This window comes from Nelumbo nucifera, chromosome 2, assembly GCF_055504915.1.
Source record: "Nelumbo nucifera cultivar China Antique chromosome 2, China Antique-T2T, whole genome shotgun sequence".
NCBI classification, from domain to species: domain Eukaryota; kingdom Viridiplantae; phylum Streptophyta; class Magnoliopsida; order Proteales; family Nelumbonaceae; genus Nelumbo; species Nelumbo nucifera.
In genome coordinates this window covers 32400879-32428731 of record NC_142650.1, presented here as the reverse complement: position 1 = coordinate 32428731, position 27853 = coordinate 32400879, and the positions used below count along the sequence as shown (strand labels likewise).

The 27853-nt window shown below is 32.1% G+C and overlaps 1 protein-coding gene across 1 annotated transcript; it reads right to left on the bottom strand.

Annotated features, from left to right (window-relative positions):
• Positions 1-217: 217 nt before the first annotated feature.
• Positions 218-26096, bottom strand: LOC104603300 (ferric reduction oxidase 7, chloroplastic-like). The gene is made up of 9 exons (XM_010267298.3): positions 25729-26096; positions 25543-25639; positions 25236-25436; positions 17056-17290; positions 7659-7986; positions 7282-7555; positions 6242-6497; positions 5715-6147; positions 218-592 (listed from the first exon to the last, which is right to left on the bottom strand). The coding sequence occupies exons 1-9, from the start codon at positions 25958-25960 to the stop codon at positions 423-425; spliced, it is 2226 nt and encodes a 741-aa protein (XP_010265600.1). The 5' UTR covers positions 25961-26096; the 3' UTR covers positions 218-422.
• Positions 26097-27853: the final 1757 nt, after the last annotated feature.

Sequence of the window (27853 nt, the reverse complement as noted above, 5' to 3'; positions counted from 1 at the left end):
CATATCTATAGCTAGATTTTCTCAAAAAATCATAACCCTTTTGACCCATTTCTCTTCCTTGCAATGAAAGACAACCCATTTTGATCTCATTTTCTCTCCAAGATATAGCAATATTGTTGGTATTAGTTACCATCTAACATCTTTTTAAAAAAGCCCACAGTCTCATGTCTGAAATCCAAATGTTTTATGATTGTACTATGCAATGACCCTCCCAAAGTTTTAAAACATGATGCACATGCTGTTAATATATTACAAAAACCTATGGAAAATATCATACATAAATTGAGGTATGTGATAAGTTAATAGTTAAGGGGTATACAGATTTAATTTTATGTCTTACGACTATGCATATATATACACAGTGATGATTCTCAGGTTTGTATGTCCATATTCTCCAAAATGCCAATAACCATTGACATCATCTATAAGTCGAAACTGTGGGTGTGGAAATGGAAGAACGGCCGATTCCATTCTCCTCTAATGTTTTGTGATCTACACTCTTTGGCAACGCTTGATAGAAGATTTGGAGGCCCACAGACAATGACACCCACATCAACATGACCCCAACATTTTGAAATGGATCCAAAAATTTCTGAACATCAAATAAGAAAGGTCTTTTAGTGTAAAAATAATTGTACATGGAGGATTATGTAAATATAAAAAAAAATACCTAGAGTGTTGTTCTCTAAGTATTGACATGCACAATGTTTAATATAATAATCTAATTAACTTTTCCCCTCTTTTCTTTTTAGGGTAAGAAAGTGGGTAAGGAGGAGTTCAATTACTAAAATTATATGCACCCATAAAGCATGTGATTAACGTGTTTCTTTGTGTGGAATGGAAATGAGTTTTTCTTTCTATAAAAGTGATTTCAAAATGAAATATAAATATATACATATTTCATTAGATATAATATTGTCATTTATCAACAATTATCCATAAAGGTAACAAAATAATTGAATATGAAATGATATAAAACAAGATAAGAACCCAAAATATTTTAAGGGGCTATCTAAAGTGGATGTTAGATGTAACTTATTATGGCTTTAGATAAAAAAAAAGAAGCTATGTAATGTTACAAAATCATAATCTTAAATATATATATATATATATTAAGAAGTATTAAATATAATATAATAATTAAGGGACATATGTGAAATTAAAAGAATTAGGAGGCATATATAATATAAAATAGAAGATAAACAACCACGGAATTGTAAAAATAATGCCACCTGTATGATTGGATGTATATAAGGTCTAATACATTGGGAAAATTGAATAAAGAATGTAATTTGGTAAACACACCAATACTTAAATGTTTCGAAGTCAAAAGCCCATATCAAGATTTAGCGGAAAAGAAGTATATAGATATATTGCCTTTATGAATTAATATATTAATAGAAGTAAATGCCTAGGATGTTGGACTAAGTCATAAATATACTTCATTATTGGTTATTATAACACTATCAAACTAAATAATTAAGAGATGCTTAGTTTAATAACTTTACAAAATTTAACCTTATGGCTTTCATATATCTACAATTGGAACAAATATAAATGTCATTAAGATCATTGAGATATCAGTAGTACAACTTTTAATTTTATAATGAGTGTAAAATGCAATATTGGTTGTGCCACAATATCCATAAGCAATTTATATATCAACTCAATAATCAACATTAATAATGTTACATAACTAGTGTTTTTCTATTAAATGTTACATTATTCATTAAACTACATATTTACACATGAAAAAAATGAAATTTCTAAGAAATAATATACACATTTATATGTAGGTTGAAGGCAATTATTATTATAATGACATATTTAATTTAATTATGAAATGAATTCTTAAATTAATAATTTTCAAGTTCTTTATTTTATTCACCTTAAGGGGATATTTATAGTGTAATCTCTATAGGGTGTGGTTGTTCACCCTATGTGTTTTCATGATAACAAACACATTGAGAGTACTAATAATATTAAAAGATAAGTGTGTAGTTACAATAAGAAGATTCTTAAATTGAACCCAATAATACTTATGAAGTAAAAATTAGTCTGAGATACAAAAGAATAAATGAGCCAATTGATGGGATGAATTCTCTCCAGAATAAGAAAACAAGAATAATAAGTTACATGACAATATAAAGAAGAGTAAAGCATTAAGCTTTAGTAATTTTTATATGTTTTATATATTAGCATTTGATGTAATCATTTGCAATATGCTCAAAACTAGGCTTAGTTGTCACTGGCCTTGACTTTACCAAAACCTTAGAAACCAATGGTTAAATTAGTTTTAGGTGGAAATAAGGTTTTTTCTAAACTTTATCTAAGCTAAAATGTAAATTTTATATGTATGGAAGACTAAGAGTTGATTTCCTAACTCTATCTGCCAATAGTTAAAGTTTTGGAAGTTTGTTCATATCCTATAACGGACTGTCTACAAGACAATGGTCAATTACCTATGATAGCCGATGTTGGTGTCGTACTAGCTTTAGCCAATAGTGAAGTAATGAAAAGTGGTATGTGATTATCCTTAATAACCAAAAACTTAAGTGCATCAAGTAGTCGGTGTTAGGCAAAGTGTATGCCCTTAGATTTAACTGATGCATTGTACATATTTTGTTATGGAGAAAAGAACATTAATTTCATGTGTCATTAGGTTATTCCATTGAATCCCCCTTAGTTCATATTAGTATTATATATGAGACTACATCTATTTAAATTATCTCTAATTCTTATTTATCCTCACCCCCAATATTTATCTATATCTATTTAAAGAAATTTTGAATTAAAAAATTTAAGAATTATTTAAATACTCTAACAATATTAGATAATAACTTTAAAATATTTATAAAAACACAAAAAAATAATTATAATAGATCTAATAATATTCACATTATTAATAATTTCGTATTTTTATAAAATTCATCGTGGAATTATGTACTAACAATATAAATTTTTATTTTATGATTTTCTGGATTATTCAATTTAAATGATATTCAAATAATAAAAATTTAAAATTAAAAAAATGAAATACTACTTAAATATTTCAATAACTAAATATCTTAAACAAAAAATGTTCAAAATGGCTAAATAATTATATAACAAAATATTTAAAATTATGAAGTAACTTTAAAATAAATAAAATTCAAATAACAAAATATTTTAAATAACGAAATATCTAACATAAATAGATTTTAAATAGTTAAAATAATGAAATTATGTAATAAATTTAAAAGTTTTTTTAAAAGTAGAAAAATAATTATAACATAATATTCATATTAATAATATAATATTTTATAAAATTAATAACGTAAATATGTTTAATAGTATAAATTATAATTTTATGGATTATTAAATTCAATAAATAATTAATATTTGAACTTTAAATAATTATTTTATTGAAATAACTAATAATATTGTAAATAACTAATTCAACTTATATCAATTAATAATTCTAGAAAATAACTGTCAAAAAATAATATTCATTAATAATTAAAATCTTAATCTATCTTCCTTATATATTTATATATAATAAAATTAATACTGTTGTATTTTCAGTAATTATTTATTGTTTTTGTGATAAATATATCAATAATTACAGACAAATCTACTTATGCATTGTTATTTAATAAAAATATTTATACAATTATTGGATATTAAACTATTATTTGAGATTACACTATTTATTAACCAATTTAATATATTTTTATTATTTATTGTATTTCCATTATCAATATATTTTAAAAAATTATGTATTTTTTGCTATAACTTTTCAATAATTATTGGAAATTTAACTATTTTTATTTATTAGAGATTAGACTATTAATTTAGTTATAATTAAGAGTGTTCATGAGTTGATTCGGTTCAGTTGTAGGTTGTTTGCCCAACCAAATTGACCTGGTCAAGTTGGGGAGTTGGTCACCCGAAACCGACTTACCATTTATGAGAACCAACTCACTAATGGTCAATTTGGGTTAATTTCGGGTTTAGTTGGTCAATTCAAAAGATTTAAACTTAAAAATTAAAATAGAGTTTAAAAAATTATATTGACATTATTAAAAAATAAATTTATGATATAAAAATTATATCATAAATTATATTTAAAAATAAAGTATTAATATATATCTATGATCGGATCATCCGTTTTTGGTTGGTTTACAAATGGCTTAAGTGAAATTACTCCAACTTGATCGATTTGGGAAATTGTTGAACCAAATTTGATTGGAAATACTAGAAAGCTGACCTGGTCAGGTTGGCCATTTTCATTAGTTTGTTGAATAACCCTAGCTAAAATTAATTATTGTTATTTTTGTAGTGTAAAATAACTTATTAAAAGTAATATATAAAATATAAATAATTATAAATTATTTAAAAAATTAAAATATAAAACAATTGTATACTTTTGTGTGTTTATATTATTTAACTTTATCTTAAAAAATCCCCGCTAGTCATCCTATTATGAAAAAGTGTTATAATTAAAAAAAAAAAAGATTAAGGGATCAATGGGAATCAATCCAAGGACTTGAAGTCTTAAGGCCTTCTATTATCAATGGGTGTGAAGATTCTAAATTAGATGTTGGGTGGTGCCTCGAGGAAGAAATTATGATGCACTCTATTACTTTTGTATGCACACGTTTCTTATGAAGACAATAGTGTTGCAAATAGTAGGTATATTCTTTATTTCTTCTTAAGAAAGCACCACCCCACAAATTTGTCTACCAATTTAAGATATTGGGTCAACACTTAAATATTAAATTCATGGTGACTCAGAGGTTTTAGACATGATTCTAGTGGAGAAAAGAAAACTGATGATCATGAAGTGAGGTTGAAACTATCCATTTACTTAAAATGGACAAAATTTACTAATTAATAAGTTACATTAATAAGAATTAAAGTTCTATTTATAATATTGATGGAATTGCAGATTTAGTTGAATATAAGAGGTTAGTTTAGTATCTAAAGTACTCAAGTATGAATAGGCATAAAAAAAGGTGTGAAAAAATAAGAAAATCAAAGTAGCCATGCCTCTAATTTGTAGCATCAACTAGTTGTAAGGTCTTTATAATAATTTTCATACTTTTGTAAACATAAACATAACTATTTTGTGATTTTAGTGGGTATACTCTTTTACTCTTATTTCATAATATGGTTGCTTTACTTTATATGTAGCCATTAAACTAAAATAAAGACTCAATTTGGAAGGAGTACAATTACAAATTTGTAGAGTGCAAAACCTTGTATTTTGTATTATTTTATGTGTACTTGCACAGTACATATTTGTATTTGTACTCCTACCAAACTGAACCTAACGTTCTTCTCATACTAATAACAAATTTAAAATTCATATTTCCAATAGTGATGGTAAAAATATAACAACAATTGTATCATTTTCTTATATAAAATTAATGTTAAACATTTTCATCGGGTTCATCATAACTTTTAACATTACCACTTGACCTATACCCCTCTTAGTTTTGTTTTCTCTACTCTATTCTTTTCAATTAGTTACAAATGTTTAAAATCTTTGATTTACATATTTTGTAAACACAAAAGGTAAGAATTAGCTATATCAACATATCATCTTAACACCTACAAACTAGAGTATCATATTATAATTCCATCATAGTCTTATATTTTAGCAGTATCTATATGATGTCAAAAAAATCATGATTTCCTTGCATATAAAGTAAGATGTATTAGAGCTTTACCTTTGAAGTTTGGTCTCTGACCATATTGAGTTTTTCCTAAACTAAAATGATTTCTTTCACATGCATCAGAGTGTACCATTGGATTATTATACTTTTCTGCATCACCATTTGCTTTATCAACCACACATTTCTCATTGCTTGAACTTCTTTCCCATATATGCCATGAGATGACGACAAGGCCTCCAAAGACAAAAACACTAGTAATCATACAAACCACGAATAGAAGCCCTTTGAACCACCAACATGTTATGCTGAAAGGCTTTATATAAAATAGATCCATCAAACCAAGCAATAGAGCAAAGCCAATTATAGATATGATAATATAGATTCCAAACCATATGTTGTTTCCTGTTCCAACCAAACCAGAAATGCTACTCGCATTAGACATTGGGAAGAGATGAGATTTTGTGATCTGTAAAAGTTTACCCTCTTCCTGCAAATAAGAGAAAAAGATAACATGTTTATATTGTTTTTGTTTTATAATGAATTGAAATTAGCATTTAAAGAAATTTTACAACTATGCATACCAATGTGGGCTCCAACTCTTGTGTGATGTAAGTTTGAAAATCTAGTTGTAACTTATTAGAGAAAGATGGACATATTGACTCCACATCAATAGAAGAAAGAAGTGAAAGTTCCTTTGACTTTTTAACAGCCCAAACAATTACAATTCTTTTTGTCAAACAAGAATTTTGATCCTTGATACGATGGAGAATATCCCTCAAAATTGCTAGAAATGGTGAAATGCCAATGCCTCCTGCAACTAAAATAAGGTTTTCATACCTAAGAAAAAGAAATATAGCTGAGTCATTTTATGATATTTATATTAGAAATGTAACAAAAGAAAATAGTATGGCATGATCAAAATTCAAAAAAAGATCAAATATTAAAAATATAATAGTATTTTAGAAAAATCAAATTATTGTTGTTCATTTAATTTAAGTGGCTTTCAATTTAGTCAAAAATAATATAAAAAACTTATGCTTCACTAAAATTTGATTTTGTTACAAGTTGATTCCATTATCACAAGCTCATGTATTTTTTAATAAGGATATGTCTTCTAATGGGTTATTAAGTGAAGGAGTCTATGAAATCTAAAAGTATTTTATGTGATCATGTAGTTAGGAATGTAAATAGGCATCATCTTCTAATTGCTTCGATTATTCATAAGGAAAATTTTAACATACTACTCCTTACCTATTATGACATTGTTAAATTAAAATATTCTGACTTCAAACCAATTATTATGATTTAGAAAAACTTCAATAAGGTGAGATGTAGGAATATGGCCTAAAGAATTAAAATAGGAATGCCTTACAATGAAATTGAAAGAGTAATCAATCTATATAATTTAAAGAGAATTGGTCTATAGCATTTCTAAATTAAAACATTAGGAATTACCCAAAATGATATACTAATTCATAACCACAGGGGCCTTAGTCATAATAATTTGATAAAGGTCTTTAAGTAGAAAGGTTATCCATCAAAAGAAATTTCTATGCCTATAAAGAATAGCTTGTACTTTAATTGATTTAGTTGAATAAAATATAAAGAAAAGAAGACATACATCAAATGATATGCTGATTCATGCCCATAAGGGCCCTCAACAAAAGCCATTGTCTTAGAATGAGCTTGAAAGGGAAATTCTTCTTGATGTCCCTCAGGAATATTCAAGATATTATCTCTTAGGTTCCTTGTCCACTCCCCAAGAACCTTTATGAGAATCGAAAGATGATATTTACCATCTAGCGGACTAGAAGAAACACTAAAAGGATGCCATTGAAGCCAAGATAATTCCCGCATTTGAAGAAAAATAAAACTTAGAGCATTGTATCTCATATCTGTAATATTGAAGCACAACTTAGAGCATGTATAATACATTAATAACAATAGTCTACTATCCAAGGTTTAAAATGCTTGTATTATAAGAATGATTTATATTACTTTTAGGTTTTGAAAGGACTAACTCCACAGTTCCACATGGAAAGCATGTAGCTGAAATTATGTCAACCGACTTTCGTGATTGCCAGAATCTTAAAAAGCGATCAAGCAAGAACAAGAATATCCCTCCAGCAACTATGCAAAAAATAAAATCTCCAACATGCAAAGCCAAGAAGACAACAAAAACAATATACAATTGATGGGTATAGAAGAACAATTCAAAATATTTCCTTCTTAGTGGATTTAATGTGGTCACCCATAGGAACAACCCAGATACAAGGCTGATAACCCCAGGAAAAATAGCAACACCAATGTCCTTCCATTGAAATATCTGCACAAAAAAAACGATACATATGCTTAAACATTAAACTATTTGTAACACAAATATTTTGAAACCTATTTATGGTGTAGTAAACATTATGGTGTATATTTTTATTGTTTCTCCATATTCGATTCTAATTAACAAAGTTTTTAAAATTAACATAACGAAATATTTCAAATGTAAATTAACAAATATAACTTTGATTTATTTTAGGTAAAACTTGCAACCTAAAAATTAAATTCAACCAAGGAGATAAATACATAAAAGGATAATCCTACTATAGACCAAAGTGTTGCTCATAAGCTCAAAATATATACTAATTATGTTTAACCAGCGTGATAAAGAAAAATATAACTCCTCTATTGAAATAAAAAAATAAGTCATGCAATAATTCCTTATAACTAAGGAAACTCCTGAAGATCCTAGAGAGGATGCTACTGTGCATAAAAGAAAAAGCATTACCAAAACTGGTAAAATATATAGAAATTCTCTTGCAAAATGTTACATCATCGCACCTATCAATACATCTCTTCAGAACAAAACGAGAACCTTCATACTTCAGAACAAAATGAGAACCTCCATACTTTGAGCAACAGAGTTGTTCTTCCATGAAAAAACTCCTTAAATAGTTGATGATGATAAAGATGACTGAAAGCATGCTAATGCATGACCATACCATGAAGAAGATTGGGTGCAAAATTGAATTGGAGTCTCTTGGTGCTGCATTGGATAGTGAGACCAAAATTGATGCAATTCATATTTCTCTTTCCCCTTCATTTAATCAGTTTGTATTGAACAACAATACCAACAAGATGAAAGTCGCCTTTTAAGAACTCAACAACATGTTAGAGCTAAGGGACTGATTAAGAAGGACAAGCCTATAGCCAAGCTTGTAGTAGTAGACAAAAAGATTGGTAAGAAATAGAGGAAAGGGAAAAAGAAACCTCAGAAGAAATAGGGGCACCCCAACAAAAAGTAGAAGAGAGACAAATTGTCCAACGAGTGTCACTTCTATAAACAAACGGGATATTGGATGAGAATATACCCATAGTACCTAGAATCCATTATGAAAAAACCAATTGAAATATCAAAGCTCATGTCATAAAGGCTTATTTGTTGGTCACTTCTGTTTTTTCTTAGTGTATCAACTCAGGTGCATCCACTCATGTGTGTAACACAGTGTATGGATATAAAGAAAGTAAAAGGTTGGGTAATAGAGAGGTGGTACTTTATATGGGGACATCAACAAATGTTGCAACTACATCCATAGGACAATAAAATTAGTTTTTAGGGAAGAACTTTAGTTTTAAAAGATTGTCTTTCCATTCCATAATTAAGAAGAATTTTGATTTTTGTTTCTGAACTTAGTAGTGATGGATATTCTTGTCTTTTTGGTAATAAGATTACTATTAAGTTGAATAATAAAATTATTGTTATTGGATAAATAGAAAATGATCTCTATATACTACATCTTTCCTTAGAATCTAATGTAACTGAACAAATTACAGCCATCGTTACCATGGAAAGAACATATGAAATCATTAACCCTAGTTGCTTGTGGCATTTTAAACTTAGCCACATAAATAAAGACTAAATTTCAAGATTGGTTAAGAATGGTCATCTGGATTTTCTAAACTTAGTAAAACTACCATATTGTAAACTATGATTACAAGGCAAAATGATTAAGAGGCCATTTACCAAAAAATCCCAAAGATTCACAGGTACGTTAGATCATTCATAGATGTATGTGGTTTCACGAACACAAGGGTGCAAAGTGGATATGTTTACTTTATCACATTTACCAATGATTTTTCTCGGTATGGGTACTTATACTTGATGCAACACAAATCTGAATCCTTTAAAAGTTTAAGGAATTTAGATAAGAAGTTGAGAAGGAACTAGTTAGGGAGATCAAATCCCTTCGATTAAATTGATGAGGTATCTCTATATAACTTCAAGGACCACCTCAGGGAAAACAAAATAATTTCACAGTTGACTACTTCAGCCACCCCATAACTAAATGATGTATCCAAAAGATGGAACTAGACACTATTAGACGTGGTTTGAGGTCATGCATTAGAAACAAAATGTCCTACACATGAAAACTTAGGTCTTTATTAGCAATAAGAAAAGATAAATGTTGACAAACTAGAATCTTGAACAACGAAGTGACTATTTGTTAGCAAAAATGCATACTCCATGGAGAATGATTGCATTCTTAGTGACCACCCTCATTAGGAAATAAATATTCAAGAGGAAACCATTAATGTAGTGGGAGGGACCCAAACATCTACATGTATCATTGATTCTACACCATGGTTAAGAAGATCTATCTAAGTGTTCTGACCTCCTATTAGATACAACTATGATCAAATGTAGTTCTTGATGGAATTCAATGATAGTGAGAAGAATCCTTTGACTTATTCAAAATCTTTGTTAAACATAAAACCCTAGAAGTGGGTAGATTCCATGATAGCTAAGATGGACTTGATAAAAACCAATGGAGTCTGGACTCTTATAGATCCACTCTAAGGGGTTAACGCAATGAATTGCAAATAGATCTTCAAGATGAAGAGGGGTCCTGATGGAAATGTTGAAACATATAAGGCTCAACTTGTGGTTATGGTTACACTTATAAATAAGGAATCAACTATAAGAAAACATTCTTACTCATAGCCATGCTAAAATCCATTAGAATTTTACTAGCCATTTCCAAACACTATGACTATGAGATATGACAAATGGATGTTAAAATTGAACTCTTGAAAGAAGATCATACAAAAGAAACCTTCATGCAATAATTGGAGGGCCTTGTTGCTAAGGGTTAGGAAGAAATAGTGTGTAAGCTTAATAAATCCATATATGGGTTAAAGAAAACTGCAAGTTGGAATATTAGGTTTCATTCACCACTAAAAGTGTATAATTTTCATCAAAACCAAGATGAATCCTATGTGTACATGAAGTAGGAGAAAGACAATTTCTCTCATACTTTATGTAGATGCCGTTCTTTTCATTGGAAATGATATGTGAATGTTAATTGAAGTTAAGGTGTGGATATTAAAAAAGCTGTTTATAAAAGACCTAGGATAAGCCTCCTAAGAAGGGTCTAGCACCTTTTAGGTATGAAGTCACTTTCTCCGAGGACATGTCACCAATCAGACCTGAGGAAGTAGAGAACACGAAGAAGTTACCTCATGGCTCTATAGTGGGGAGCTCCATCTATGCAATATTGTGCACTCACCTTGACATAGCACAAGCTGTAAATGAAGTGAATAGATACTAGTTTAATTTTGGAAAGGGACATTGAAATACTATGAAAATATATACTCAAATACCTTCAAGGAATTAAGGATCATTACCTTATCTTTAAGAGTAAAGCATTACAAGTTTTGAGGTATACAAATGCCGATTTCTCAACAAATCCAGATGATAGAAAGTCATCATTTGGATTTATCTTCCTATTAGGTTCAATGGTTGTATGTTGGAAAAATAGCAACCAAGTGTCAATGGGAGATTTTACGACCAAAGCCAAATACATTTCCATGAGCAAGGCTGCCAAAGAGACCATATGGATGAAAAGGTTCATTCTATAGATAGGATTAGTTCTTAATAATACATCTTTTATTCCCCCCCATTGTATGACAAAATAAAGTAATTGCTTCATCTAAAGAGCCTAGAGCACACTTAAAGTCAAAATATATCGAGCATAAGTACCACATCATTCCCAAGATCATGAAGTGTGGGGATGTTGCGATTTAAAAGGTAGTGTTAAAGGAAAATGTAGCCATTACCTAAAACACTACAACAATAATTATTTGAGGAACATGTGGAAAATATGGTTCTACAACTTGTACCTAAATGGAATCAAGTGCAAGTGGACAATGTATGCCTTTGGGTCTAATATTGTTTGTAATTGATATTTATTATGAATAAAAATATAGTTATTTCATATATTGTGTTGTCTTTTTTAGTAATTAACCCTTGAACTAAATTATAGGAATATGTTTGAAACACCATATTAAATATGCATTTTAAATATTCTTAATTAGTGGATAAACTTGGGTAGTCTAATACAGAGAATGCTGACATTCACACACTACCTAAGTGATGGAGTAGATTGTTTCATTTGCCAGGGTTGTGACCCAAAGTGTGGTAATGGATATTTACTTGAAACATTGAATCAAACCAAGCTTTAGATTATTCCTACACTACTTTTTGATAGGTGGAATAGCTAAATTGTTGCTTGTGATCCCTCACTTGATAATGATACTCAGCTGGATATCCAACTAATTTGCTTTTGATATGCCAATTAGTGAGATCCTTGAAGGATCAACATTTAGATATATTGGAGCAATTAAGTTGGGTGTCTGGGCAAGTGATCATTATGATATGATTAACCACTTTGTTGGACACCGAGAATATCTACGAACATGCCCTCTTGAGTGGAAAGTTAAAATTGTTGGTAGTAGGTTTCAAAGGTTGTATGAAATTGTTTTTTACAAAGTCATATGTTTGTATGTATGTATGTATTCATAAATAGTTTATTTTGAGAAAGGTGTTTGCATAATAATTCTTTCCCAAGGTTCACTAATGAAAGGCCGTGACATTAGCTGTGTGTTAAGGGAATTAGCCCTTTCCCAAATCCCATTGTTAGGTATTAATGGTTGAGAGATCATAAAACAAGTGTCTTATTAGCTCCAAAACCCTAATGGACATATAATGGGTTAGGACCTTTGGACTTGGGCTCATAGGGAGGCTAAGGCCCAAGTAATTAGTATTTGATACTAATAATTAAGTATTAGATGCTAATGGTTTGAAATGTTCAAGCCCATAACATGATAGACAATTCACACTTTAATTAGGGTGAATTCAGTCTAGTAGGCCCAACTCACTTAAAGTGAGTGAGAGGGATCAATAATGGTTCGTTCCAATTGGCATGTAGGTCCCATGCTATACAAGAATGTATTATTTCTTCTTTCTTGTCCTTTGAGAAACTAAACACCTATTGAAGTGCTTAGAACAAAATTGCAAGACTTCTAGTTCGACTAGAAACTTAACTAGTTTTGATTAATCAAACTTAGGCTGGATTAGTATTCTATTTGGAACTAACCAAAGCCCAATTCGATTAGGACTTTTCTATGGTATATTTGGGACTTAATACAAGTCTTTAAAAAGACCTCTAGTGGCTGAAAATACCCTACACACGTTTAGGCCTTGTAAAGCACACTATTCAACCCTAAACCCTAGCTCTTCTTCTAGGTCAAGATTTGTATTTCTATTTTTTCCTCCATTGTTCTCCACTTTGAACCAAATTTCAAATGGGATTTTTGGGGATTTCTATAGTAGAAATCAACCATTAAAAGAGGTGTTTTGGTCATGCAAACACTGTTGCAATTTCAAAGGATTTTCTTTTCCAATACCAAAGGTTGTGTCATCTTTAGTTGATTAGATTGCTAGAGAGAGTAGACCAGATTCTTAGGTGTGAACACCAGTCATTCTTGCACTTGTGAGGACTCTTATATCAAGTAAAGTTTCAACCTTCTCTTGGTTTTGGATTTAATTTTATCTGGTTCAAATCCCAAAGTCAATCATGAGGAGCAAAGATAGTTTTCTCTTATGTAATTTTGCTAATATCTTATTCTTTGGTTCTTGATCCCTAGTTTTGGAAAAGGATTGAACAAAAAAATTTGACCTTGTGCTTGTCACAACTATCAATGTCATTTGAATTGTGATAAGCAAAAGACTAACAATAAGGTTCCATCCTTATGATTATCTATTTTAAATGACATGCTTATGTTGTCTTAAATTATACTTTAATCATAAAAGCGTGATCAACAAAAGAGTATCTATAAGGTTCCATCCTTCCTCTAAATGAACAAGGTGAATGAAAGTCATGTTTGGTGCATCCTTTTATGTTGTCTAGTCCTATAGTGCTTCCATAAGAACATTTACCCTCAAGTGATTAAAAGGCTCTTTTTTTTTCTCCTCATAGGGTTTCTAGGTGGCCAAGAATATGTAGAATGTGTTTCCACATCATAATCATTTAATGTTATACTTAGCTTATGTGTATCATATTTCTTATTGATACAAAATATCCCATGCATATAAAGTCTTTTTTTTGTTATATAATCCATACATATAGGGTCTTGAGGTTGAACTTTTTTACTTGGCCCCTTTTATTCATCTGTGTACATAATTAACAATTGTGGCATTAAGTAGGTGTAAACAAATACTTCATAAATATGTCTCATAAAGGAAAGATAGGGATTGTTTTTCAAAAAACATAGAAATTATTAAAAAAACATAAATAAATTATTTAGTTCGACCAAGACTTTCGAATAAGAATAGAATAAAACCCAATCCCATTTGTCCAAAGTTTGTACTTGAAAAGTTGTATAATAAATATAGAGAAAACATTACATAAACATCAACGCTATGAAGGGATGAGAGATTCATCGTATGGACGCCCAAATCTTGCGGAATAAAAGAGCGAATTTCAAAAATTTTTCTCTCCCTTTCAATTAGGAATCGCATTCCCTGTTTAGAAAATCATATTTTCAAGGATCAATCTTGAACTCTAAACTGAACCAGATCTGAACCAAAAGTAGTAGGAGAAGATTATACTTGATACGGAGAAACAATATCTCCCAACGAAGGTGTTCACGCCTAAGGAATGATCCAAAGACTGCTCCCACTGAAGATGGCGCAGTGCAGGATGGAGCAAAATCAGCATTATTCTTCTCCAAGAATTCTGTCCTTCGCAAGAAACAACAGGATGGCACGTGAGCACAGCTTCCTATCAATTCTTTCTCAAAGAACTGATGTCAAGATCGAATCTTGACTTCTCCCACAACTGGAGATCGAACTGGCAAACTAGGTGGTAAGAACAAGGAGGCGGCAAGAAAGAATTCTGTAGGGTTGCTTAATTATTTCTTCTGTGTTTTCAGCACCAAGAGGATGTGAATAATCTCTGCAAAAGGCTGCCGCCCCTTTCTTCTCTTGTAACCCTAAAGGATCAGCTCCTAATCCAATTAGGACTTGCTGATCCAAATCTAATTTGGATCAGACATCCCTTTAGCTGACAAGGATAAAGCCTTATCTTATCTGCAAATTAGATTAGCCTTCTCCTAATCTCATTAGGAGGTTTCTAGATCTGAATCACATTCAGATCTGGACTCTATGAGTGGATAGGGTTAAGACCCTATCCTATCTGCTAATCCATTTCAGAATTCGCCCCATATTTAAATAATTAAATAGCCCAGTTTGAAATGGGCTTTATGCCCATTAAGCTTATGTGCTCACTTAACCTTCCTAACTGCGGCTCAGTTGGGCTTCCTTGTATGGCGTAGGACCCAAGCATTGATCTACACATCAGCCACATGGGTTCGGCCCAGCCTTTGTTACAAGGCTTGGCCGAATACACTGTTATGGACAGTATACCCCCTGAAACCCATCAAATGGGCTCTATGGGCCCAACACTTACCCTAAGTGGTCCCTGGGCCAAGCCACCTTGTATCACCCAGGGACTGTGGGCAGATGCAAGATTAGCCCATCAGGCATTATCCTCAATGGTCTTACACTTAACCTCTCAGCCCATAATGATCATACACTGCCCGACAAGAAAGGACATCTCCCTCGACTGCAAGGAACAGTGTTGCACTCTCTACTTATATGGATCCCGGGAATTAAAACCTTTTGCAAACATTTTAAAAACCATAATATATATACTTTTATATCTTATATAAAATATACTTTGTAAAACAAATCTCAACGATTGAAATTGGCTGCCGGCAGTCTTGGTTTCCATCAGTGAGAGTGCATCCCCGATCATTACCTTTGTCCAACAAAGGGGCTGATCCTGTCACTATGATCACCCACTCAGATGAATTCTCAGACTGTCCCAACATACCCAGGTTTTGACCCCTGCTAAGGATCTCACTAATTAGTACATCAAAGACAGTCCAATCTGACACCTAGTGCAGTATCATAATCGAGTCTAGGGGTCTGGTGTAACTTTCTAGTTTTGCCCATCAATCTCCAAGGTCCAGGGCAATACTAGAAATCTGGTCCAGTTCAAAGATTCAATTAATCCTACATTGTATGTGCCTAGGGTCTCACCCTGGCAGCTGAGACAGGCCACCCCAACCGACTTGGTGGTACAACAGTGTCAGCCTTATCAGGATAGGTCTCCCCAGACCGACCCACTAGCTGTGAACATTCTAAACTAACACGAGTCTCATTAAGTGTCCAATTTAAGGGTATTACACAGAAACATACCAAGGGAACATGAATCAAATATGCACTTTTATTCATTTACAATAAACTCATAAAGTACATCATTCTGATTGAAGCTAAGGGCATACAAAACTGTCCAACACGCTATATATAAATAACGATACCACTTCCAATTATTCTTAAAATGTCATACAACTTGAACTAAATTAGCCAACTTAATAGAAAATTTGTTTCTTAAACCTAAAACTCCACAAACTAAAAATTAGATTTTTCTCAACTTTTCCAAAAAGACAATTCATGAAAATGTCATAATAAAAAAGGATATTCAACATATCTGGAACTCATAAAATATCTTAAACTAGGATTTGGAGCTTTCTTTATCAATGATAATAACCAACTATACAACTCTCTAAGGAGTTTATTATAATTATGCTAATAGCTGAGTATGCCTATTATAACCGTTTACAAGTAAAGTTATTGCTTTAATATCAAATTATACGTTTAAATAGAGATTCTTGAATTATTTGCTAATGATAAAAAGCAAAGAAGAGTAAAAAGATGAAAAAAAGAGAAAGAAAGTTGGTAATGAAAAGAAAGAATAAAATGAAATGGAAAAATTACTAGGCCAATTGACCATATCAATATACTTTATAGTAATGAACATCAATGAAACTTTTGATTAATAAATTAACTAAATACCCCTACAAACAACAAAAGATTTCAATAAATGTGTTCATTACAAATACAATTAGCAACTAAATAAATTAGTTCTTAATATTTAAAATAATCCTATGAATAAGTAGATAGACATTAGACATGTGAAAATCCACCATAAGAACTTACTTCTCTTAAAAGCTTGCCTTGCAATGCCCATGCGACCATATAGAATAGTCCATGTAGGGTAAAGAGAACCATTGTAAGATGTCCCAACCATACATGATATCTAGTAGCTTGCTCAAAAGGAATATCAACAAGACGAAGAAGAATTGACCCTCTTGATATGGGTAGAAATAAAAATACCATGCAAAATAATCCAATAGTTCCCAACCGTAGTCCAGATAGTTCTAACATAAAATAGCTATAAAAGAGAAGTATTCAAAGTATTAATAAAAGAACATAAATAAATTAAATAGTAGAGGAAAGGAACAAGCTATAAAATATACTCCTCAAATGATAAGAGCTAAATTTCATATACATGCAACTCATTTTACTCTATGGATAAAATAGTGATCATTTAAAATAATGTACATTAGAAATAGTAAGAATAACAATAACAACAAAAAATAATAATAATGATGATAGAAACAATAATAGTAATTATAATTCCTAGCAACAAATAAGTATAGCACAATAAAAGATGGCATATATTATCTCGTTCCAATTGTTTATTGGTAGTGATGTAAAAATTATTACACTTCTCACTAAGACTAAATTCCATTTTTCATAAGTACTAAATGGAATATGCTATCACCTTGATGATTGAAACCATTAATTTGATGTTAGTTGTTTTAAATTAAGGCCCCATTCACTTTTTGGTAAGTGTATTTATCCATGTTCTTTTATTTCCCAAGTAAAAAAGGAAATGACCATTTTAACCATAAAAATTCATTATTAAAAATGGAATTTTTGTCCCTTTCAAGTGTTGAAAACTCCCCCACCCCCCAAGTGGGAAAGTTATTTACCCACCTAGAAGGTGGGTACCACTTACCCAGTAAGTGATACCTAGGAAAATAAACTTTCCCTAGTCCCCACATTAATCTAAAAAAGAACATGGGGTTCTTAGTCAATAGGAACCAAAATCCCATTGACCTACTTTCACCCCTCTCAAAATCCAAAAAAAAAAACACCACTTAAATGTGACTTCTATTTCTTTTTATGCTAAACACTCAATCTTGATTACCACATTATCTAGAACTTATAAGGCATTAAAAGCTTTACCTAAAGGTATATAGGAAATCAAATGGGATCTATTTGTTTTCTTTCTTTTTGGAGAAATAAATAATACAAATTTATAAACATTTTCTAGTCAGAATTGCCCTGTTAAACTTTCATTTGCAACAAAGATCCCTTAAACTTTCACTTGGTGACAAATACCCTCTAGCCGTTAAGTTATATGACAATGCATTATATTACCAAAATACCCACCTAAAGATTTATTATTTTCTTTTCCTCACCATTTTATATTAAACCATAATTTACCCAAAAATACCCCTATTTTATCCAAATAAAACTAACTCAAATAACACAAATTATTTCCTTGACATAGAAAAACAAATATCTTTAAATTATGGTTTCATTTCACTAAAATGGATGTCTCTCCTCATCTTAAAATAAGGACTTCACTATTATATTTATAAAGTCAATCAAATCGTAAATCATTAAAAATAAATAAGAAAATGGTAGTTTTGGGATTTAAAAAATTTTTAAATAGCTAAATGAGAATCTTGTTCAAAACTAATTAATGGAATTAAAATAAAATGGTGTATTTGTTAAATAGGCTATGCCCTTAGCTCTAATTAGATTGATGTACACAGGCATTTATGAGTAATATAAGTACATTATTTTTTCATGATCATAATTGGTGTGTTTCTATAAATTACTCCTTAAACTAAACACTTATGAGACTTATGTTAATTTGGAATGTCTTAGCCATTGGATAGACTTTGGGAGTTTATTTAGACAAGGCTAACATTGATGTGATATCGAATTGGTGGAGTAGTTTGTCTTAGCTGCTAACAATGTTTTTGAACTATTAATGACCTTATTGGTAGGACCCTTAGGCCTGGGAACTGTCCAGGGAACCAGTTCTGTTTTACCCTAAACCTGGGAACACGTAAAAAATTGTTGATTGATCAATGACCCATTGACCCAGATGGTCGAACTGTCAACCCATTGACCCGGATGATTGAACCATTGACCTAAAAACCGGTGGCTAGAACAATTCCAGTTCTGGGTCAATTTTTAAAACATTAACTACTAAGTTTAAACCCTAAGCATAGTTAGCGGGTGTTTGGAAGAAACACTGGACCTGAACCAATTTTCAGTTATGCCATGGACCTTGGATACTCAAAGAAGCCAAAGGAGAATCTCATGAAACATGAATAGATTCATGATCCTTTATAGAAAGTGATGGGGTTAAGCAGTTGAAACAATTGATCTCATGCATCTATGTGATTCCCCACATTTCTAGAGAGACAAATAATGTTTCCATTCCTAAGATAGAGGGAAACCTCAAAGATGAACAAATGAAATAAAATGTAGATAAAAGTTCATTCTAGGGTATCCAACGTAAAACAATAATTAGGTCGTGGACTATTAATTATTCATGCAATTTATCAAAAATGGCACACAAACCATTTGCTAAGATACCAGATGACAATAAACTCAAATGATCCCATTACATGAACTGGATACACAACCTTAACCTAGTACTCACATTCAAAAAATTAAATAAATTTACCCACTAGAAGACACCAAAACATCCTAGTGAAAGATCTTCTAAGGCTAAAAGAAAGGAATATTAGGAATGAGAGGAAAAGAACTCTCTTACCCATTGTTACATCATTATCTTATTGGACAACTCAATCTAGAGACAATTTGATAAAATAACATTTTGTAAGGAAATTTTGGATAGTTTAAAGACCATGTATGAAGAGTAGAATCGTTCTGCATGACAAAAGGTCCCGAATTGTTAATGACCACAAGGATGTTTGAGAACCAACTAGTTTTGACCATGTCATGAAAATGATAGGGTTAATAACTGAACTAGAGTCTCTTGGATTCAAATTAGATGATAAAACAAAGACTAATGTCATCCTGAACTCCTTACCCACACATCCTTCAATCACTTTGTCCTCAACTACAATATAAACAACTTAAAAGATAACTTGCAAGAGCTTGACAATATGTTGCAACAAGTTGAGGAACTAATTAAAAATGATAAGTGTTGAAGGAGGCAAACCTATAAAAAATAATAAAAAATAAAACGTAAGGGTAAGAAAGGACCTAAGAAGAAGGATGGCGAACCAAAGAAGCAAAAAGAGAGACAAGTTGTCAAATGAGCGTTACTTCTACAAGTAGACCAGATACTAGAAGAACTATTTTCAATATCTAGAATCCCTCAAGAATAAAGAAGATAATTTTGAAACACAAGTCATCGAGACCAATTAAAATCTAAAACACAACTCAAAAGGACAAGTACTGACAAATTGGAATCCAAAACCAGTCATTGCCTATTTATAGGCTACCATAAGGACTTCATTGGTTATTTCTTTGACAACCTAAGTAAACAAAGAGTATTTGTTGTTCGAAATGCCCACTTCTTAAAAGTGGACTACATCTTTAGAAATCATCATCAAGAGATTATTCTTGATGAAGAGGGCTTAGGGTAGTAAAAGATAACCCACAAGTTCCTTTCGATTATGATCAGGGATAGAAGTCTACTCGGGTGTTTAGACCTCTTCATTCCATTTATGATCAAGAAAGTTAATGGAAACCATGGACATTGAGGAAGATCCCCTAAATTATATTGAAACTTTGTTAGACATAGACTTCTTGAAGTGAATAGATGTCATGAAAGTCGATATGGACTCAATGAACACCAATGAAGTCTGGACTCTTGTAAATTTGCCCCTATAGTAAAAGGAATTGGTTATAAGTGGATTTATAAGAAGAAGAAGGGCCTGATAAAAAGGTTGAGACCTACAAAGATCAACTCGTAATGCAGCAACTAAAAGGCTTTGTTGTCAAAGGTCAAGAGCACATGGTGTGCAAGCTCAATAGATCCATATATTAATTAAAGCAAGCTTCAAGAAGCTAGAACATTCAGTTTGACTCAACGGTCAAACAATTTGATTTTTAACAGAATCCAAATAAACCCTATATTTATATATAAAAAAGACTGTGGGAAACAATATTGCATTCTATGTACTATATGTAAATAACATTCTACTCATTGGAAATGATGCAGGATTGTTAATAATAATAAGTATGATTTTCATAACAATTCTCCATGAAAGATCTTAAAGCAATCAATTGCATTGTTCCAATCTACTTACGTTGACAAGATAGTCAAGAGATTCAACATACAAGATTCATTCATTTTGAACATGGAGTCGCTCTTTCTAAGGGAATGTCACCAAAGACTCTTGAGAAAATAGAGGATATGATAATGGTTCCCTTGAGAAAATAGGGAGCATCATGTACGCTATTTGTAAACTTGACCTAACATAGCTTAGGAAGTTAATGTAGTAAGTAGATATCAATCCAATCTAGGATAAGAGCACTAGACAACTGTGAAAAACATACTAAAATACCTAAAAAAAACTAAAGACTATCGTCTTGTCTTTGATGGTGGTTTGTTGCAAATGATCGACGACATTTGGATATATCTTTATATTGGGATCTTATGTTGTCAATTGGAGAAGTAGCAAACAAGGGTCCTTAGTAAACTCCAAAGTCGATGCTAAGTACATTATCGGAAGTGAGGCTACCAAGGAAGTGGTTTGGATGAAAAAACTCATCCAATAAATAGGCGTAGTACCATCCAACACATCTCCCATTCCACTATTGTGTGACAATAATTAAAGCTCAAACCAAACCATTACTCAAACCAAAGAGTCGAGATTCCACATGAAGTTAAAGCTCATTGAAAGGGAATAACACATTCTATAAGAAATTGTTGATAATATTTAGATTTAGAAGGTAGCATCAACAAAAAAGAGGTAAACCCATTGACTCAACCACTGACATAGTAAGTGTTTAAGAAACATGTGGACAATATGGAATTTAGGCTTATGTCTGATTGGACCTAAGTGCAAGTAGGAGCTATTAATGGTATATGCCCTTAACTTCAATCAAATTTATGTACATAGTCATTTCGGTATGATTAATATAAGTACATTGTTGTTTTACTTTCAATTGGTGTATTTCTATGAACTATTCCTTAAATTTGACACTTATGAGACTTGTGTTAGTTTAAAATATTATCGGCCATTGGATAAACTTGGGAAGTTTATCATAACAGGGTTGACACTAATGTGTTGCCGAATTAGTGGAGCAATTTATCTCAGTTGCTAGGGTTTGACTCCAAGCACAGCCAATGGGTGTTAGAAAAAACACTAAACATGGACTAATTTCTAGTTATGCCCTAGACTTTGGAAACAGATGGACAAAATTAAAAAGTTGCATTTAACCTTAAATTTAATTATGATACTACACTAGGTCTTAGACTGAACTGTTTTTTATGTGCCAACCAATGAGATCTATTAAGGGTCAAATAACTGGACATTTTGAAGCATTTTGGGAACTTACCTGAGTGGGCGATTATAGTAATAGGATCATCACCTTTGTTAGACAAAATAAATATCAAGGTTTACACTTTCTTTGGAGGAAACCTAAACTGTCAATAATAGGACTTCAATGATATTTGGAATCTAATTTGCAAAAAATGTATTTATATATTATATTATTATTTTATGAAAAATGTTTGCAAAAGATTTAATCCCAAGATCCATCTGAGCCAAGAGTATGACACTGCATTTTGCAATCAAGGAAGAGGTCATTCCTTGTGAATAATGTTAATGGGCCAAGAGATTACGTGCGAGAGACCATTATAGGGTTGATTATTTGATGGGCTTCATCTTGCGTAAGTCTATTATCCTTGGGTCTTCATAGGGTGATTGAAACCAAGGATTATTTATATTTAAATATTGGATCTAAACTAAGCTCAAGCCAATAGGGTTAGGGGTTCACTGCCCTTAGGCAATGAATTCAGCCTACCCCTTTCCAGGGGTGAGGCCGAACCCTTATGGACTTATGTGTAACCTTTGTGGGTCATATGCCACACAATATTCAGGCTTAAAGTGACCATGCAATGCCTTGGATGTGAACCATTGAAGGAAATGGACCTTAGGCCTATTATTAATACGATTAATTTAAGTTTTTGTCATGTGACATGGATCGAATATGGGCATAAATATGGATATGAAGAACCCATTTCTTTTAAAGAAGATAAGGCTTATCTAAACATGGATAAGTCTTGGTCCAAATATAATTTGGATAAACTCCTAAAATGATTAGGAGAGTGTGTTCTATGTAAGGGACGAGACAAAGGGGCAAACCTTTCAATTCTTCCCACTCTCTTGCACTCTCTCTTTTCCCTTTGCACTCCAAAACCCTTCACTAAACCAACCACTGTAACGACTGATTCTATTCAGTCCTTGTCTGAGTTCTTAGAAAAAAATATTAGTCATATCAAGGTTCACACATAGTTGTATCGATCCAAGGAGTTTGGAGTTTGGTTTTGCTGAATTGATTTCAGAGGCATTATTGTGTCATCTTTGATAGAAAGCCGATCTAAGTCTGATATAGGGTGTGAACTACCACTCTGGGAGTTGTTTTTGTGGATTTCATATCAAGTACTATCAGAATTTAATTTGGGTTTCAAATCTGGTCCAATTTAGTGCAAAATCAATATAAAAATTTAGATTTCAAATTACCAAGAAATTGGTTCCCAGGTTGGGTTAGGATTTTTTTTTTTTTATAATTCACTCAGCCACCAAATCTGGTTCAGCCATGTTAAATTTGATTTCTAACCTATCCAACGTAAATTTTAACAAAGATTTCAAACTAAAGGAACTAGTGGGATTGATGATTTTATTAGTGGTATTTATTGTTGCATTTCTATTGAATTGAGCATGTTTATAAATAAGGATGCCATAGATGAATAAATCTTTGGTGCTCTTTAATCAATAAAAGACATCAAAGCTCCTAGGCCTATGGATTAAATGCTTTATTCTATAAAAATATCAGGAATATTATTAATGGTACTGTGCTCACTTTGGGAAATTGTGCTCAATTCTAAACTAAATTTTTATTGTTCTCATTCCAAAAATATAAAAACCTTGAAACTATGAATGATAACATTATAGAGTGCCTTTGTTTCTAATAGGCAAATAAATGATAACATTCTTATAGCCATTGAGATAATCTATACCATAAAAGGAAAAAAGGGAGCTCTAGCATATTGGCCTGCAAGATTGACATGGAGAAAGCCTATGATAGGTTAGAATGGTATTTCCTTGAGAAAGTCCTTATGAAATTTGGTTTTCATAAGAAATGGATTGGGTGGGTTATGGAATGCATTAAATTTGTCTCTTACCAAATTTTCATAAATGGTATACAATCTAAGGAATTTAACCCCTCTAAAGGGATCAAACATGGTGATCCTCTTTCGCCGTGCATTTTCATGTTATGTGCTAAAGCTCTTGTGGAAAAACTTGAGTTGGAATTTTTAGAGCATGGTGACCCAATTGGTTGTAAAGTGTAGAAGGATTGTCCTAAGATTCCTATCTTACAATTGGTTGTAAACTGTTCGGATCAGTGGTTTCTTGACCAAATCAAAGTTTTTTTGGCAAAAATCCGGCTTTGGGGAAAAAGGATCGGTTCCCGGTTTTTCCAATCCGACCATCCAGTCCGGTTTGGTTTTGAAAACCATGGCTCCATGTTGGAATTATTTATTGGTTGGATTTATAAGATATAAGAGTTTGTCAAGGATGAAAAATAGACCTGTACGAAAATAATAAAAAAGGTGCCATATTTATCTGTAAATCTTTTAAAGAGTAAGCGTGAAATAGATGCAGCAAAGAAATTGATCCCATAATCAGATTGAAGCAAACCTATCAATAAGATCGTGTGTAGTTTGCTAGAAAATTAGAAACAGAATGTTGAAGAAATTTCTTTACTTTCCCTCAACTTTTTATTTGTCCCTTATTTTCTACCAAACCAAACATAGCCGAAGAAAAAGAGAAGAGAATAGAAGTACCTACCCAGGAATTTTCGTATCCTGTAAATAACATTCAAAGGCTGCTAAATCTACATTTAATGTACTAAAGCTATTAGAACGATCATGGAAAGCAGATGCAGGAGATGCTAAAGAATTAGAGACCTGACCAGAAGCTGAATAGTAGAAGATTTTAAGAAATTAAAGCAATTAGAACATAAATTCACATCCTGTACCATACCTCTTCTCTTTAGAAGGAATCTCGAACTTAGATAACAAGTTCAGATCCTGAAAAGTATAAGCACAAAGAGCCCATATAACATATGCAGTAAAGAGGAGTATTCCTATCAATTCAGCCGCAGAAACAACCCCAAATGGCCCTTCCACCAACACAGGAAATGTCGACAAGCGAAACCTTGGAAATTTTTTAGACCCCTTCTTCCTGCAGATACAGCAGAACGAATCAGAATCGTCTAATAAATTTAGAATTCTGACTAAGGATACATGAAGTGATAGTAGCAGTCAGAATAAGAATTAAAGGAACATACTCTCTGTAATCCTCTTCGCCAGCAGAGACAATTATATATGCGAAGGACAGAATTGCAATGATGAGAATTGGGCCACTGAACATCAGAAATATACTCCCTGCGTTTGGCAATGAGATGCAGAAAGTTGATTCACGACTGTCGATAGAAATTAGACTGAGTACAGGAGATAAAAATTTAACAGCTAACCTGAGATGCCAAAAACTGTTCCTTCTGTGGCCAGAATCCATTTCCGTTGGAGTTTCTGCATGAATTCAGCCGGATAGAGAAACATAATGGTAACCCAAGCAAGGAAAACAACCCACAATAGAACTTTGAGAGTCCTTTTGATCAGAAGTAGCAAGAAAGGTTTCTTCTTGACATTATCAGTTTCTAAAGCTCCAGTCGAAAGAAGAGGTTGATGAGCTGAAAGTTCATCCATGGGAAGAAGGAGAATTCAAGCCCCGTATCTCACCTTTCCTCACCCGCTTACAGTCTGCTTGCTGTTAATTCTCAGCAGCCAATTGTCCTTTAAATACTATCCGAGTAGAACAGATTTAATCCCCACAACCCATTTCTATTTGAACCACATATTAATTAACAACAGACATTTAAATTGTATCCAGTAACTAAGAAAATGTGGACCAGTAACCCATTATCGTTCTTGTATCCGAAAGTTTTTCTAGAGATATCTTGAATGAGAAAGTACTCAATGCTCAAGTCTCTGTCTGAGGTCCAAAGAAGAAGACAAAATATAAAGGGATGATCTCTATTATTTTGTCCTGGATATTAACTACTATTCAATATGTACCACAAGTGTCGAATTCTCGGAATCGGACTGAGTGGTACAAATGAATTGAACGTGAAGAAATTTATTTGACAGATTAATAGTTAATGGTAAGAATTAAAGTGATATGAATAATCTTTCCAATGAAAGCTAGTCGCATAGGAACCAGGAAAAGAAAGAAATGGAAAAAAAAAAAAGACAATTTGTAGTTTTTATATTTTTTTATTTATTTTTTGATAGACTAAAGGTCTCTATTATAAAGCCATAAAAGAGTTTGATACAGGAGGAAGTCGGTCAGGCCTACTACTAGGCCACATTGCTTGGCATGAAATTGAATATTCACACCATTATTTACATAACAAAAAGGTTGGACCCAATGGCCTATGGAGCATTGGACTATTTGTAGTCCTATGAGAATAATTACACATCAATGCAATATTTGTTCTATATGGACTACGAGTACGCACTATCAATACCCTTATTATGTATTGTTGTTTTCTTATAAAATAAACTCTGTTTTGATTTATATTATTTTAAACTTGGTCCATTAGAGCAATAATTGGTTGATAAAATGTCTGAAAAAGCAAGGACTCATCCCAAAAGAGGAATTGTCGTTTCTTTCTATCCATTAGAACAAATTAATTCGTAAATAGAATTCAAATTAACGAGGGAACACTCCAGCTACATAAAAACATGTTTCTCTCTCATCATATTACTCTTCTCTTATCTTGATTATTAATAATTTTAGTTGTGGTAGAACATTACCTTTACTTAGATTGTTGAAGAAATTTGGGCCTCGTGTTTAAATTTGACACGCGCTCTTAGGATACCACCAACATCATCAAGGTCTTTCAAAAATGAGACGGTAACATTGTCTTGTGGTGTAGATACATCGATTGCCAAGGGAGCATGAGATGAGAAGATTGCAGAGCCTGGACCACACATTGGGAGTCCGAACAGATGAGCAGACGATTCCAATGCAGGTCTTTACCCTTTATTAAGGCTCTGTAAATGGCCATTAGCTCTGTCTTTTCGACAAAACCAGAAGATCAATGGAAGGAATTGAACCTTCTACCAAACCAACATGATCGAAATTCTTAGTGAGACAAATAAAGCCATACAAACTTACAGTAGCAGATATCCTTCCACATTTACAGAAGATGACATAATCAATTGTTGAAGGCAATGGCAGGGTTAAAATGGGGACAAGTCAGAAGAGGGTCAGGAAAATAATTCTGGGTAGACTCCAAAATCCATTCCCCACTCATCCACTTCAACCAGCTGCCACAATCAACTTGACCTCAGCCTGGGGTAACTAGTAGCCACAAGGCCCACAACCAAATTTAGGCTACCTCCAGTCTTAATAATTTTATCCACTTCGGCCTTAAAATCATGGGAGAATGACTGATCAGTCCAGTTGAGAATTTTTAGCTTCACCATACAGGGGGAGAGTTCAGATCTGTGCCCCACAACGTTCCACAGCACATCCCCGCCGTGTATTGAGAACATTTCCCGATGATAGTACTAAAACCGATGATATCATTTTCA